The sequence below is a fragment of the Ahaetulla prasina genome, chromosome 1, assembly GCF_028640845.1.
Source record: "Ahaetulla prasina isolate Xishuangbanna chromosome 1, ASM2864084v1, whole genome shotgun sequence".
NCBI lineage: Eukaryota > Metazoa > Chordata > Lepidosauria > Squamata > Colubridae > Ahaetulla > Ahaetulla prasina.
This window is the reverse complement of record NC_080539.1, coordinates 215,118,178-215,132,152: the sequence shown is the minus strand read 5'-3', so window position 1 is coordinate 215,132,152 and position 13,975 is coordinate 215,118,178. Positions and strand designations below refer to the sequence as shown.

The 13,975-nt window shown below is 38.6% G+C and overlaps 1 protein-coding gene across 2 annotated transcripts in view; it reads right to left on the bottom strand.

The window, feature by feature from the left end:
• The window catches only part of CHN1 (chimerin 1), a 123,894-nt gene that overhangs the window by 6,357 nt on the left and 103,562 nt on the right, over positions 1–13,975 (bottom strand). For both annotated transcript variants that reach the window (XM_058190187.1, XM_058190196.1), the window contains 5 exons: positions 12,738–12,822; positions 3,967–4,140; positions 2,390–2,467; positions 870–1,007; positions 36–141 (listed from right to left, as the gene is read on the bottom strand). In XM_058190187.1, the coding sequence (XP_058046170.1) occupies positions 36–141; positions 870–1,007; positions 2,390–2,467; positions 3,967–4,140; positions 12,738–12,822 (581 nt within the window). The remainder of the gene's footprint in view (positions 1–35; positions 142–869; positions 1,008–2,389; positions 2,468–3,966; positions 4,141–12,737; positions 12,823–13,975) is intronic.

Sequence of the window (13,975 nt, the reverse complement as noted above, 5' to 3'; positions counted from 1 at the left end):
GGCTTGAAATGTGGACAAATCCTTTCACTTAATACCTCTTTAAATGTGCCATAAGATAGCGTAAGGTTTCGCAGTGCGCAGGCGGCAACAGCTTCAGTGCTTCATGAAGTATTTCCAGCTGTTCATCAGGATCTGTGGTTTCTGAAATTGAAACATGTGATCAACTTTTAAACCCAAAGACGCACAAAATAAAGTTAGAGGAGCCTCTTCCAAGACCCATGTTTCCTGATATAACACATTTTCAATGTTATCTGAATGAATTACGCACCAAGGAAAGGAAAAGTAGAAAGCTTCATATTCAATGTCAAAAAAAAAGGTGGCTGTCCTGATGGCTTGAGAGGTCTGTTAGGAGCATTTGGTTGGCTTCCATTTCAAGCTTGCAATGACTCATACATGCCCATGCCTAGAAAAATGCTCAATCTGAACACATTCTGGTATTTTAGAGGTATTATTTACCTAAATAAGCTGACATACGTGAGCAACCTTGTTTAATCCTCTTGCTAACTAAATCTGAATGACTGGACTAGATATTAAAAATACCAAAGCTACAAGCATATAGCTATAACAGGACTAGCTGTTCTTCATAAATTGAACATACCGCCTTAAAAAATGCTGCCACAAAATCTCTGATAATCAATTGTCCAGTAATACTGTTCATACTGGTAACCGATTTGCTATTTCATAATAATTTTTCTATTACTAAAAGAAATGCTGATTTCTTCAAAAGTTGCAATATGGCGTAGTTCTTTAAAGATAAGCAAAACTGGCTCTGCAATATACATAGATCCCTTGTTTCAAACAAAACAATTTAGACAAATTTCATGGTAATAAAAGTATCCATTTGAGAAATGATACAATTTAAGGCTTACTTGCAGACTCTATGAATTTGGGGTAGGCATCATATGTGATTAATGGAATTGGCAAGTCCCTGAAGTAGAGTTTAAGTGCACCAGTGATAATGTTGATATCTTCATACATATTCACGGAGATGTCTGCTTTTTCCCCATCTGTACATAAAGAAAGAAGATGGGAGATCCAAAATATAAAATGTACATAATAGTTAACGAATGGAATTTGTAATTTGCAATGATATTTAAGACAATACATATACACTGTTGTACATACAATATAAAAGAAGAAACAAGGTAAAATGCATTTTGAAATGAAGACGCTGTTCTATAAACAGCACTTTTCAAGAATTATGTGCAAAGAATAAAATAGAACATAGAAAAAATTGCCTGTGGTCACAATAGCTGGGCTCTGTGATTCCGCTGCAGACTACATGGCCATTTTAATTTATATTCTCACAGAATTGTAATTGATTTCAATGAGATTTGGGTGGTGGTATGCCTTTCAAATGCAATATTATTTTTTAAATAAAAAGTGCCATGACATAGAAAGTCAGACATGAAGCAGTAGATTTCTTCTTGTTTTGTTACACCTAGAATGGAATTGGTAGAATGAGACACTGTGGCATCCATAATCTCCAACCATTAGACATAGTGAGAAGCATAGTCTAACATATACTGAGAATGTCAGATTAGGAAAGGTTGCGCAAAATCACATTCAAAGACAACCTTCAACTTTTAAAAGTTAATAAAATCCAAATTTTAGCCTCATTAGCAAATTAGCGCAGATGAAAAAAGTTAATTACAGTCACTTCCTAGTATTATTAATAAGAATAATTGCTACAGTAAGTCAGATGACTATAATAATCAGAGCACAGTGGCTCAAGAGGATAGAAGGCTGGGCTGATGAAAGTTGGGCAGGCTCATGTTCGAGACCTGGTTGCTGCTGGGGGGCAGGGTGAGCTCCCGTCACACCCTCCAGCTCTTGCGGACCCAGCAGCTCAAAAGCGGGTGACTGTGAGTAGACAAATGGGTACAACTTTGGTGGGCAACCTTATAGGGACATGAAAGGAGCCCTCAACTGGGCATCCCCCAGGCAAGGTGATATTAGTAGCAAACACTTTCATCATAGAAGCACTTTGGGGTTTCCAACATGGAAGTTATAGTAGTACTAAGTAATCACAAAGAGGGCGCTTTGAAAGCTTTTTAAAGCCACTCTTAGAATTCAGACCTAATTCTCCATTCTTTTTTTGGGGGAAGAATGAGCTATGAAATGGCTGAGATCTAAGCAGCTATTTAAAGCATGCCCAATAGTTCAAATACTAGTTTGTTTTTAATTATTTTCCCCTGGACCACTGATCTAACTTGCCCAGCACATCATATCACAGCATCCCAAGGTCATGCAGGTTAAAAAATGCTTCATATTTGGCACAGCTGAGAGGACTGCTTTCAGAGAACCAAATCAACTTCCTACTAGTCATGCAATATTCATTCATTGGATTCTAGCAAATACAAAGGTAAGCACTGAGTAAAGAACATACCTCGATCAAAAGCCATTTTGACATCTTCAATTAGGTCGCTGAATCCTGATACTCGGTAGAGTCCTTCAGAATTGAGTCCTTTTAAATTAAAATCATTACTAGATTAAGCAGTCATTGTTTTCTGATAGACATGTACTTTACGGTTAGCAGTACATAAACCAGAGCTCATTTTTTAAAGCTGCAACCTTCTTACTCAGCATAATTTTATAATCAGCTTTCAATTATTCTGTGCAAACATATTTATGATAACGTTTCCAGCATAAAAAAGATGCCATACATGCATACGTACATACTCATCATGCTTTTCCTTTGAAGGTAAACAGATTTACACGAAATACAGAGAAGAAGTAATAAACATTAAGCCCAAGAAATTATGTGCAATTGAAGCCAAGATGGGTTCAGGCCCATCTGGTGACATCCATGACATATAAAAGACTGTGATGCAATGTAGGATAGGGGATGTTAAAAAGAATGGATTAACCAACTAACGAAGTAGATATCTGATGTCTCTTTAAAACTGAGAGAAAAGAAAGGGATGTGATGAAGGCAGTCTCTTCTTGTGAAACGGAGCTGATAAATACATTTATAGTGAAATTGTAGGTTTAATCATGAATGAAAGAGGCAAAGTGTACATAAAATATGATTTGATGTCAGTTGGAATTATAGGATTGTAAAAAGGGAGGTTTTTTAGGCTGCTGAACACACACACACACACACACACACAGACAGAAAGAGAGAGAGAGAGAAAGATTATGAAAGAGCATAAAAAAACTGACTGGGCCATTTGAAAATCCCAAAATGAATGAGAATATTGACTGTGAGTTATTTGCTGAGAAATAAATGTCACTGTTTTGAATTGTGTTTATGTGCAATTCGTATGTACACACAGTAAAAGAATCAATCAAAAAGGATGATTGGTCTAATTATTTATGATAAAAGTGAAAGAATGAGTGAAGGATATAAGACTGAGTGCTGAAGAGACCCCTGTTGTGTCAAAAGTGGGGTGTGGGAAAAAGAGGTTATGGAAGGAAACACAAGAAGTGGGGGGGGAAGTACAGAAAGAGTGATGGGTCCTGCATAAAGAAGTATTAGAAGAGTGGTTCTTAACAATTTCTTCACCATGGACACCACAGAGATTGTTTGTCAAATAGAATGAATGAAAAGCAGATGGAAGAATCTGAAAATAACCCTCTCACATTGGATATTTATACTGGTTTACATAAAAAGTTATGCAAGTAACAAACAAGCATAGCGAAGAAAGACTCGGAGGAGGAAATATATTTCTCACAAAAAGGATTTAAAAAAAGGAATGTTAGTTCTCAGTAGCATAAATATCATCCAAATCTAATGGAACAATATTTTTCTATCTCGGTCCTATCAAAGAAATGACAGTAACGTAGGGATTTGCTATATAATGCTACTTTCTAAATGAATGGAATTTAGATTTATTTTTCTCCAAGGCCACCGATATTTTAGGACCACCCTGGATAAAACTAGTTAGCGCTAGCCCCCAACTGAGGGAGATCAATTTAACAGGATGATTAGCAAGGAAACCAAATCACTGAAATATGCTTTACCTCTCGACTCAATTTCCCTAATGCACATGTCCACAACCATCGGTCTCTTTGTTAAGTGTACTTTTACTAGCGTAGTGAGATCACAGCTGTACACTTTCTTAACATGCTTCAAGTCCGGCTTGCAGTCATTTGGGACCATCTTGGAGCATTGTTTATGAACATTTAAGCCACAATCTGATGAAAGAAGAAGACAAAAAAGAAACGTTAGAGTGGGATTTAGCGCAATGAAACTCTATCCGTAAACTATGCAATGCACCCAAAGACGCGGCTACAGTTGTGTGGATTTATGCGGGATGTCAGAACAGCACAGAATCCATTCTCACTTAATCGAGACATCAGTCTTTGCAGATAACCAGGTGTGAGATACCGGTCAGTTTAATTTCTTAAAATTCTAGTGCACTAAATTAGGGAACCGGGTCATTCATCACTAGATCCAGTGGCAAAATATGTTTTTAGCTTTGAAGATTTCAAAGCCTGGCAGCAGAACAAATAGGTTACATTTCTAGCTACCTAATATAAATTTTGTGGACACATCCAAAAGACGTGTGAAGCTATGCTCAGTGAACTGCCTGAACCTCCTCTAGCTCAGGGGTGTCAAATTCGATTTCATTGAGGGCTGCAAAAGGATTGTGTTTGACCGGGGTGTGTGTGGCCAAGGTGGGCGTGGCCAGCTCAGCATCACTCATATCGGTGGCCTGAGAGCGCTACCAGCGAAAACGTGCTCCCGGGCTCCATTTTCAGCTCCAACGGCTTCCTGCAACCTTCTGCTAGTGAAAATGGAGCTCCATTTTCGCTGCAGAGGCACCACGGGCCTTCACTGTTTCCAGGGAAGACCTGCGGGCCACATTTAAGGATCCTGAGGGCCAGATCCGGCCCCCGGGTTTTGAGTTTGATACCCCTGCTGTAGCTTAAGACAGAGCTTACCTAGAGTTACCATAAAGCATGAGTGAGTGGGTTTTGCAAGGGCACCTTATGTTGAAGTCATCCAATATTGATTCTGGAATGCCCCACCCAAAGAGAGGTCATTCCAAATCCTGCTACTGGAACTCCTTTTGAGATTTTGCAAACAGCCCCCAGTCCTTTTTTGATGCAAAGAGTATGTTTTATCACCAACCTTTATCCCTCCTTCCTCCTCCCCCCCATATGTGTGTGCGGTGCATGTGAGTCAAAGCAGAAACATCATTTATGAAAAGGAATCATCTGAATTCATTGCTGCCTTCCTTCAAAGCCTCTAAAACCAGCAATCCTCTTTATCTCATTATCAGGTTACCCAAATGTTTTGTAGTTTTCTCAGACCACCGAGGCAGAGGAGATTAGGCCATATTTAATTTCATTAGCTGGCAAAAAGCTTCAAAAACATTGCGAAGTGGATTTTCAGATACATTAAGCTAAAACCTCTCAGACGAGCTGCTCTTTTTCTTTTATTTCTAGAGCAGCACAGAAAAGGTTTTATATTTAGGAGCAGGAAAAAAAAATCGACGTTAACATTTTCCAATGAAAGTGAAATAATGTGCTTTTATTAATGCATGAGCAAACACAAAAACTATAAGCACTGTATTAAGGCTGCCCCAAGAGGATCTATTTCAAATATTTGCTGAGAGTACAATAAGCAGAGCTGTCACTTTCCCTTCTACTGCTGATTTGATTTTTATCATCCCTAACCTTCAACCTGCTTATAATTCATGAAAATATACAGTTGCCAAGTATGCATTATAGAAATATCAGTGTGTGTTAAATACAGAACCATCATATTTGTAAGTTACACTGGGGAAGAATAAGTATTGTGTCAGGTTTAAGAACTAACATAAATGGGTGGGGGCGGGGGGGAAACTTATATGCTATTCAAAAAGACAACTAGAGAGTTCTAATAGTTTTAGGATTGCTGTGAAACCAGAATTGGATTGGAGGTTAAGTGTATGAAAGAAGCTATTTCAGATATGCTGCATTCGGGGCCAATTCAAGGGCAATTTAGGATCTGGGAATGCATATACTTGCTCAGAATACAGGAAAATATGTATTTGCTGTTCTTTAAATGAGCTTATCTCAATTCAAGAAAAAACGCTAGGAGAATAATCAAGATGGTACATTTTGTTTCTTCCGTAGATATAACTGAAAACACAGATTTTCAACTAGACCCCAGTGTTAAGATTGCCATCTTATAGAAGAGTTTCTAAAAAGAAACCTCTACATTCCCATGTGGAAATAACAGGACAACCTATCATTAATGAAATTCAGGAAATCTGCCTGGCCAACAATTCACTTATAAAAATATAAATATAAAAGTAGATATTTTTAAACAGAGTTGCTTAAGATGGGAGGACATATACAGGTAGTCATCGACTTACAACCCAAAACTTCCATTGCTAAGCGAGAATAACAATAGCACTTAGACTTATATACCGCTTCACAGTGCTTTACAACCCTCTCTAAGCGGTGTACAGAGTCAGCATATTGCCCCCAACAATCTGGGTCCTCGTTTTACCCACCTCGGAAGGATGGAAGGCTGAGTCAACCTTGAGCCTGGTCAGATTCGATCTGCCAAACTGCTGACAACCGGCGATCAGCAGAAGTAGCCTGCAGTACTGCACTCTAACCATTGCGCCACTGCGCAATTCTTGAATGAATTGGTGAGTTTTGCCCCATTTTATGACCTTTCTTCCCACAGTTGTTAAGTGAATCACTGCAGGTGCTAAGTTAGTAACACAGCTGTAAAGTGAATCTACCTTTTCCATTGACTTTGTTTATCAGAAACCCTGGGATACTGCAACTGTCATAAATTTATATCAGCCAGTTGCCAAATGTCCGAATTTGATCACATGAACCTAACCCTAACCCTAAGACTTAAATACTAGCATAACATTTGTTTGCCCCACATTCTCATCCTTTTATTTTACTATGGAACTCAAAACATGTATAGTTTATACAGGGCCGTGAAAATATTTACAGACCCCTCGCATCCTGGACATAAACTGTTTCAACTCCTACCCTCAAAACGACGCTATAGAGCACTGCACACCAGAACAACTAGACACAAGAACAGTTTTTTCCCGAAGGCCATCACTCTGCTCTAACAAATAACTCCATCAACACTGTCAGACTATTTACTGAATCTGCACTTTCGTTTCATAGTTCCCATCACCAATCTCTTTCCACTGACTATAACTTGTTGCTGGCAATCCTTATGATTTATATTGATATATTGACCATCAATTGTGTTGTAAATGTTGTACCTTGATGAACGTATCTTTTCTTTTATGTACACTGAGAGCATATGCACCAAGACAAATTCCTTGTGTGTCCAATCACACTTGGCCAATAAAAATTCTATTCTATTTACCAATGGACCCACCAAGATGTGTGACAAATCCCAGTGCCCAATTCCATATGCCATGTTTCTCTTTGGCGACTTACAGGATCATTTGGACTGAATGTTAAGTATAGTAAAAACACGAATAGATTATTAAGCTGTATTGTATTGTGATGGAGCTATTTAATGAAGATAACCAAGCTATTTAATGAAGATAACCAAGTCATTTAACTGAGAAAAAAAGAGTGGATTTTATGGCACAGGCAATTTTAATCTACACTTGAATACCCTGAACAAGGAACAGCACTTGTAGAAGGTACTCACAATTTCTCGTGCTCATTTACCTCAATCTTGATGTTTCCTCCTAGAAAAAGACCTACAATCTTGGGGACACCAAAAGAATCTTGTGCCCATTCATTGTAGCATTCATCTCTCCTGAGTGAAAGGAGAGCATTTGTGCCTTTTAGTGGTAAAATAAACTACTTGGACTGTAAGACCTTCGTGTAGCTAAACTTCCTTCCAGATCAGTTACAAAGGCTGTCTATGAATCTATCTTTTCAGTGAGGGTTGTTTTTTGTCTTTTTTTCATAGACTTCTAACTCTTTAGCTCTTTGTGTATATCAGCTGTTCTGGCAATCCTGTTTCCTTGCTCTATCCATCAGAGGTTAGCCTAAATGCAGCCATACTGTCTTGCAAGCATTTATGCCATTTGTATCCTTTCTCCAAGAAACCCAGGACACTGTTTTGATGCCACAACTATTCTGGAAAAAAAAAAAAAGAAATGTGATTTGCCCAAGCCATTGAATAAATCTCATGAATGAGTGTGGGTGTGAATGAGTCCCTACTAAAAGTTAGCCATTATCCCAATCTGAAGCTCAAGTCCAAGGCAGGAAATGGCTGCTAACCTCTCCTCTTAAATATTCGATTAGAGATGCATTGGGAGGATAACATAGGAATGTGGAAATCCATGAAATGCACTAAGCTACAGAAAAACCTTGATATCCCAGAGATATAAAATGAAAATTAGCAGAGTTAAATGCACTCGGCCCAACCCTGGAAAATTTAAGATTGTGATGTAGGAGGACAAGTGCATACTTCAAAGTAGCTCACAGCCATCAGTTTCTTCCTTTTCCTTAGCTTTCTGGTATTACTGAAAAGAAAATCTGTGACCTCGTTGTTATGCTCCATTAGAGGAGATGTGTGACAGAGGTCTTGCAACTTTGAGCATAAGTATGGAGTTTTTGTTCTCGTCTCTCTTCTACTTGCTGAGAAAATACAGTTTCTCACAAAAGCAAATCACTAAAATGTTAAAGACAATTTTTAAAAAGGAAAAAAAAAGAGCTCTAAAGTTTATTTTCTCTTTTACTCAAAATGTATCGGGCCTTCAATTTTTCTTCCTCCCACTCAAAGCTTTAGAAAAATCTGCCCCTATATGCATAGAGTATGAAAATACATTATATAAACCCTAACTAAGTAAAAGACAAGCCACCCACATACCTTGATGGAGAGAAATTGCAGGCTAGTTACCATGGTAGGTTATGCACTGTAGAAAAGATACCTATTATACTAGCTATATATAATTTTTTTTAAAAAGACCAGTGCCCTTTCGTGTTATACATCTACCTATACCTTATAAGAAAATCTTCCTATAAGTAGTCCTTGGAACTAGCAGTTGGGATTGGAACTTCTGTCACTAAGCAATGCGGTCATGCAACACAACGTCAAATGACCACATTGCTTAGCAACAACAATCCCACAGTCCTGGTGGCTTTTGTAACCCCAGAACCATATTGGCCATTAAGTGGGAAGAAGCCAGAATCCCAGGAAAGCAGGGTGGTGCATGTGGGACAAGGCACTCCAGAGCATGGGTAGATGTGCATGTGCCATAGAAGTTGCCACAAGCAGGCACTCGGGGGCACAGGTACTGCAGGGGCATGGGGGAGTGCCACAGGCAGGTGCTGCTGAGCATGGCCAGATTCGCAGCTGGGCCAAAAAGCAGTGGCAGCAGGAGTGACTTCCAATTTCCTGCTGCCTTTCCCAATGACTTTGCTGGCGGGAAGCTGACAGGGAAAAGTGGAAAGCACAATCATGCGATTGTGGGGATGCTGCCCTGGTTGCAACTTTGGGGATAAGTCTCTCTTCATCAATATTGTTGTGATTTTGAACAGTGGATGAATGAATGGTCACGACTTGAGGACTACCGGTATTATTTCCTCTCCCACCCCGCCATTCTCTATTTCTTAAGAGATTCTTAATTCTAAACTCAAACAAAGTGCTCCTTCAAATACTCTTCTCGAACCATCAATAGCTGGATGAAAATGATGCAGATTTGATCTTACTCTTTCTTTCAAGCACTGCTTTTAAGTTGCCAGTGCTTCATATTCACTTCTATGCCATCAGACTTTTGCAAACAGAACAACAGTTTGTTTTTAAAACGGGACATTCAAGCCAAACTAGAAAGGACCACAGGAAGCCTTGAAGTTCTCTAATTTTAGATTGGTTTGAGAGGGAACTGTCCTTCACATTTTTCAGGCTTCCAGACATGGATCACAAAGTGGTGGTGACCTGATTCTAAAATGGCTTCTCAGAGGAAATGGCTGAAGCAACGCTTCCACTGCTTTCTGAAATAGCCTGTTCTGGTTGTGAAATGCACCTCCAGCTGACTCTGACCTTTTGGGCTGACTCGTACATAAATCAAGATAAGCTTTTGGGGCAGGAGTAAAGCAGGGTTCAACAACCCCTAGGAAGACCTACTAGCCTATACTTGTTCGTGTACAGTCCTTGAAATGCTTTCTGCTGATTTATTCTGTAGTCCAATAGTCTTCTTTATTTGATTCCTGCACAGGAGATGCAGGGCACACCAACAACACAAATAAACAGTTATCAGGTTTAAACCAGCATCTGACTAAAATTCTCTCATTAAGGCACCATGAATAGGGCAGGTTTATGTTTCAGCCAGGAACCCTAGTTTTGACGGACCTATTATATTGTATGCTTCCTAAGGCTGGAAAATTTTAGGCTAACTAAACATATTTAGTTTATTTTGCATCCGATATCTGCCAACCGGCTCTAGAGGTTTTATTCTCTTTTGTACTTTTATCATTACTGCTGGTCTACAAGCTCAAAAAAGAAAAGCCCGCTAAATATAAGACCTTTAAGTGCATTCCGTCCTTTTTAATAAAATGTTTTAATTAATTAAGATATTTCAACACCTGCGTTTCTTCCTGTCATAACTTAAAATATTGTAGTGAACTTGAGTGAGTATGATAAATGTAAAAGACAAGAGTACTCCATTTATATACTGTTTTCTACAGAAATATGTTTTGCTGAAGGAACTAGTAGACTAAGTTATCTGAAATAATTAAATGGGCTAAATTGTGGTGGAGTGTTACATGGGCAAATATGGTGAACACTCGTCTTGCAGATGCCCTTTCTTCCTTTGTTGTGTGTCAGGAAAATGCCTGATTTTATTCTAGCCACAATCACAGTTAATATCCAATAATCAACATCCGATCGGTTTAAATTTCACTATGTGAACAAGCCAGTCTCATAACCCACAGTTTCACCTTAGCTTCTCTGATTTAGCTGGAGTTTCATTTAACATGAGTTCCCCAATGATGGATGTACGGGGAAACTGGAAGGTATTTGCAGCAAAACAAAATTAATAAGCAACAGGTACACTGAATAATATAATAATAATAATAATAATAATAATAATAATAATAATAATAATAATAATAATAATAATAATAATAATAATAATAATAATAATATTTTGAATACAGGCAGATCGTCATTTGGAACATAACACCCCAGATATCATAGTTGGTGATGGCTGAAGCGCAGTTTATTGATATCGCTATACCAGAAAAAGAACTGGAAAAAAATCACAAAATATTGCGACCTGGCCATCAAAACTACACGGCTATGGATGAAACATGTAACAGCGATACCCATTGTCCAAGAATTTTACAAAACACATCAAGAAGTTGCAGCTTCCTGCAATAACACCAGTGGAAAACTGTGTCACTCGGAACATCGTACATTTTAAGAAGATACTTGGTTGATACCTAGGATGCTGACAGCAAACCGTATCAACCCCAAACGCCAGTCAATAATATTTATGATGCATTTTTAAATGTTCAGTTGACTGAGTTTCATGTTTAATGAATAAAATAATAATAATAATAATAATAATTATTATTATTATTCATACTTTCTTTGCCTATTGTTTCATGCTCTTGAATACATTTAACATTTCAGAAGAACTGTTTTTAGTTCTTTTTGATATATTATGCATAGATGTGTTTGGCTTCAAGTCAGCATTGACTCCTGGCGACTGCCTGGACAGGTCCTGCTGTTTTCTCTTGGCAAGTTTTCAGAAGTGATTTGCCCTGGCCTTCCTTCTTAGGACTGACAGGGAGAGTAACTGGCCCAAGGTCATCCAGCTGACTTTGTGCTTAAGGCAGGCCTAGAACTCAAAGACTTCCCGGTTTCCAGCCTGATGTCTTAGCCACTACAGTACAACAAACTGGATCTCTTTTTAATATATTATGCTCTATTAAATACTACACTGCACATTATTCATGCACCAATTACATTGGTTTAAGAAATCAAAAAAATATCGAAAGGGACAAAATGAACAGAAATTAATGGCTATGTTACACGGCAATTTCTGCAAGCAAATGATTCTACATGCCAAGTTAAAAATGTCTTAATTATTGAGACAATTGAAGGGTCTTTAGTTTTGCAGAATGAGATCTGCTTGCCCCACCCTCCAAGTTTCCTTTACCTGTCCAAAGAGACACACAGACAGAACATAGACACTTACAGAAGGGCTGCTGTTCCATTCCATGCACACATATGGAGAGATAAAAAGGAACAGTCTTTAAAGTCTCTCCTTTCAAAGCACCTTTTTTCAATGTTTTGGTCATTCATGTAAAACTATACTTATTCTGGACCAGAGGTCCCCCAACCCCTGGGCCCTGGACCAGTACCGGTCCGTGGCCTGTTAGGAACCGATCTGTGCAAGCAGCAAGCGAGCAAGTGAAGCTTCATCTCTATGCATGTGCGGGATCTAGGTTGCGAGTTAAACCATCCCTTCTGGTCTGTGGAAAAATTGCTTTCCACGAAACTGGTCCCTGGTGCCAGAAAGGTTGGGGACCACTGTTCTAGACATTCATTTGTTACACATGGAATGTGATGAAGATAGATAGGTTTGATCTGACTGCACCATATCTTATATCTTTATTTTGCTGTTGCAAATTCAGAAGCTTCTATCGGTTCTAACTCTCCTGCATTTTAGCAACTGACAATTATACATTATCTGGGAAAGCTCTAGATTTCAGGATCTTTAATCCAGTTTTTAATATCTGCCACTTCAGATTAAATTTAAAGATTAAGGCAACAAATTCTATTACTACATGGAAAAGAACTCATCATCTCCAATCTGAGTCATTGTTACCTGCACATTTCACTCCCTGAGCAATGAGGCCCCACATGAAGTTGGCACAATATTCACACCAATGTGGACCTCTGAAGGTATGAACCTGAAAAACAAAAGTAGAAAACAATAAGAGAGAGAGAGAGAGAGAGAGAGAGAGAGAGAGAGAGAGAGAGAGAGAGAGAGAGAAATTTTTCAAAAGCACACCAGCTTTCTTCTCCTTTTCTAAGCTATAGCAATACTATAACAAATTAAACTTGCTGGCATGTGTTTTTCTGTTACAGGAAAATATGCCAAAATATCAATTTAAAGCGAGAGAGCATTAGATTAGATTCAGTGGTGGGTTTCAAATTTTTTTACTACCGGTTCTGTGGATGTGGCTTGGTGGGCGTGGCATGGCTTGGTGGGTATGACTTGGTGGGCGTGGCAGGGGAAGGATACTGCAAAATCCTCATTTCCTCCCCATCAGTTGGGACTCGGGAGGCAGAGAATTGATGGAGGCGGGGCCAGTCAGAATTTTTACTATCGGTTCTCCACACTACTCAAAATGTTCGCTACCGGTTTTCCAGAACTGGTCAGAACCTGCTGAAACCCACCTCTGGTTAGATTGCTTCAAGCTCCAATAGCCGAAACATTGGGGATCACCCTGTTAGCTGCATAGTGATTATTCCCCACTTCCAACTCCCTGTATGAAAGGGAAGTCTGGAAGCAGGCATATGAAATCCATCAAAAGAACCCAAAGCCAGAATGTGTCTCATTTCTGTTTGTTGGAGAAAAGATGGGGCTTTCTTGATTGTGTTGAAAATAAGCCAAGTTATTTCTACATTGGGGCGGAAAAGGTCAGCTAATTGAAAGTCATTATGATTTGATCTGAAGGGAACTGCTGTCTCTGTTGTATTGATGTTAATTTGTTGTTATTTTCCTATGAGTGGGGTTATTGTTCTCTTTGACACCTGGAGTTTAATTCTTACAAGCTGGCCAGGGTCACTTATTTAAATCTAGATGATATAAATAAAAATACATTTACTATTCACTACATGAAAAGAATCAAGACTCTTGATTAAAAGGCAATGCTTCCAGCTCTGTTGGCCATGAGGGAAAAAAAAGAATAAAAACGTTTGAAAGAAGTATCTTTCTTTATTAGACCAACCAAATTTTATAAATTTGCTTGCTTTTGCTTGTTTTCAATTTGTCATCACGTATTTGATTAGCAAAAGAAAGAGAGGTGGTAAGACATAGCATAAAGCTATGTCTGCCCC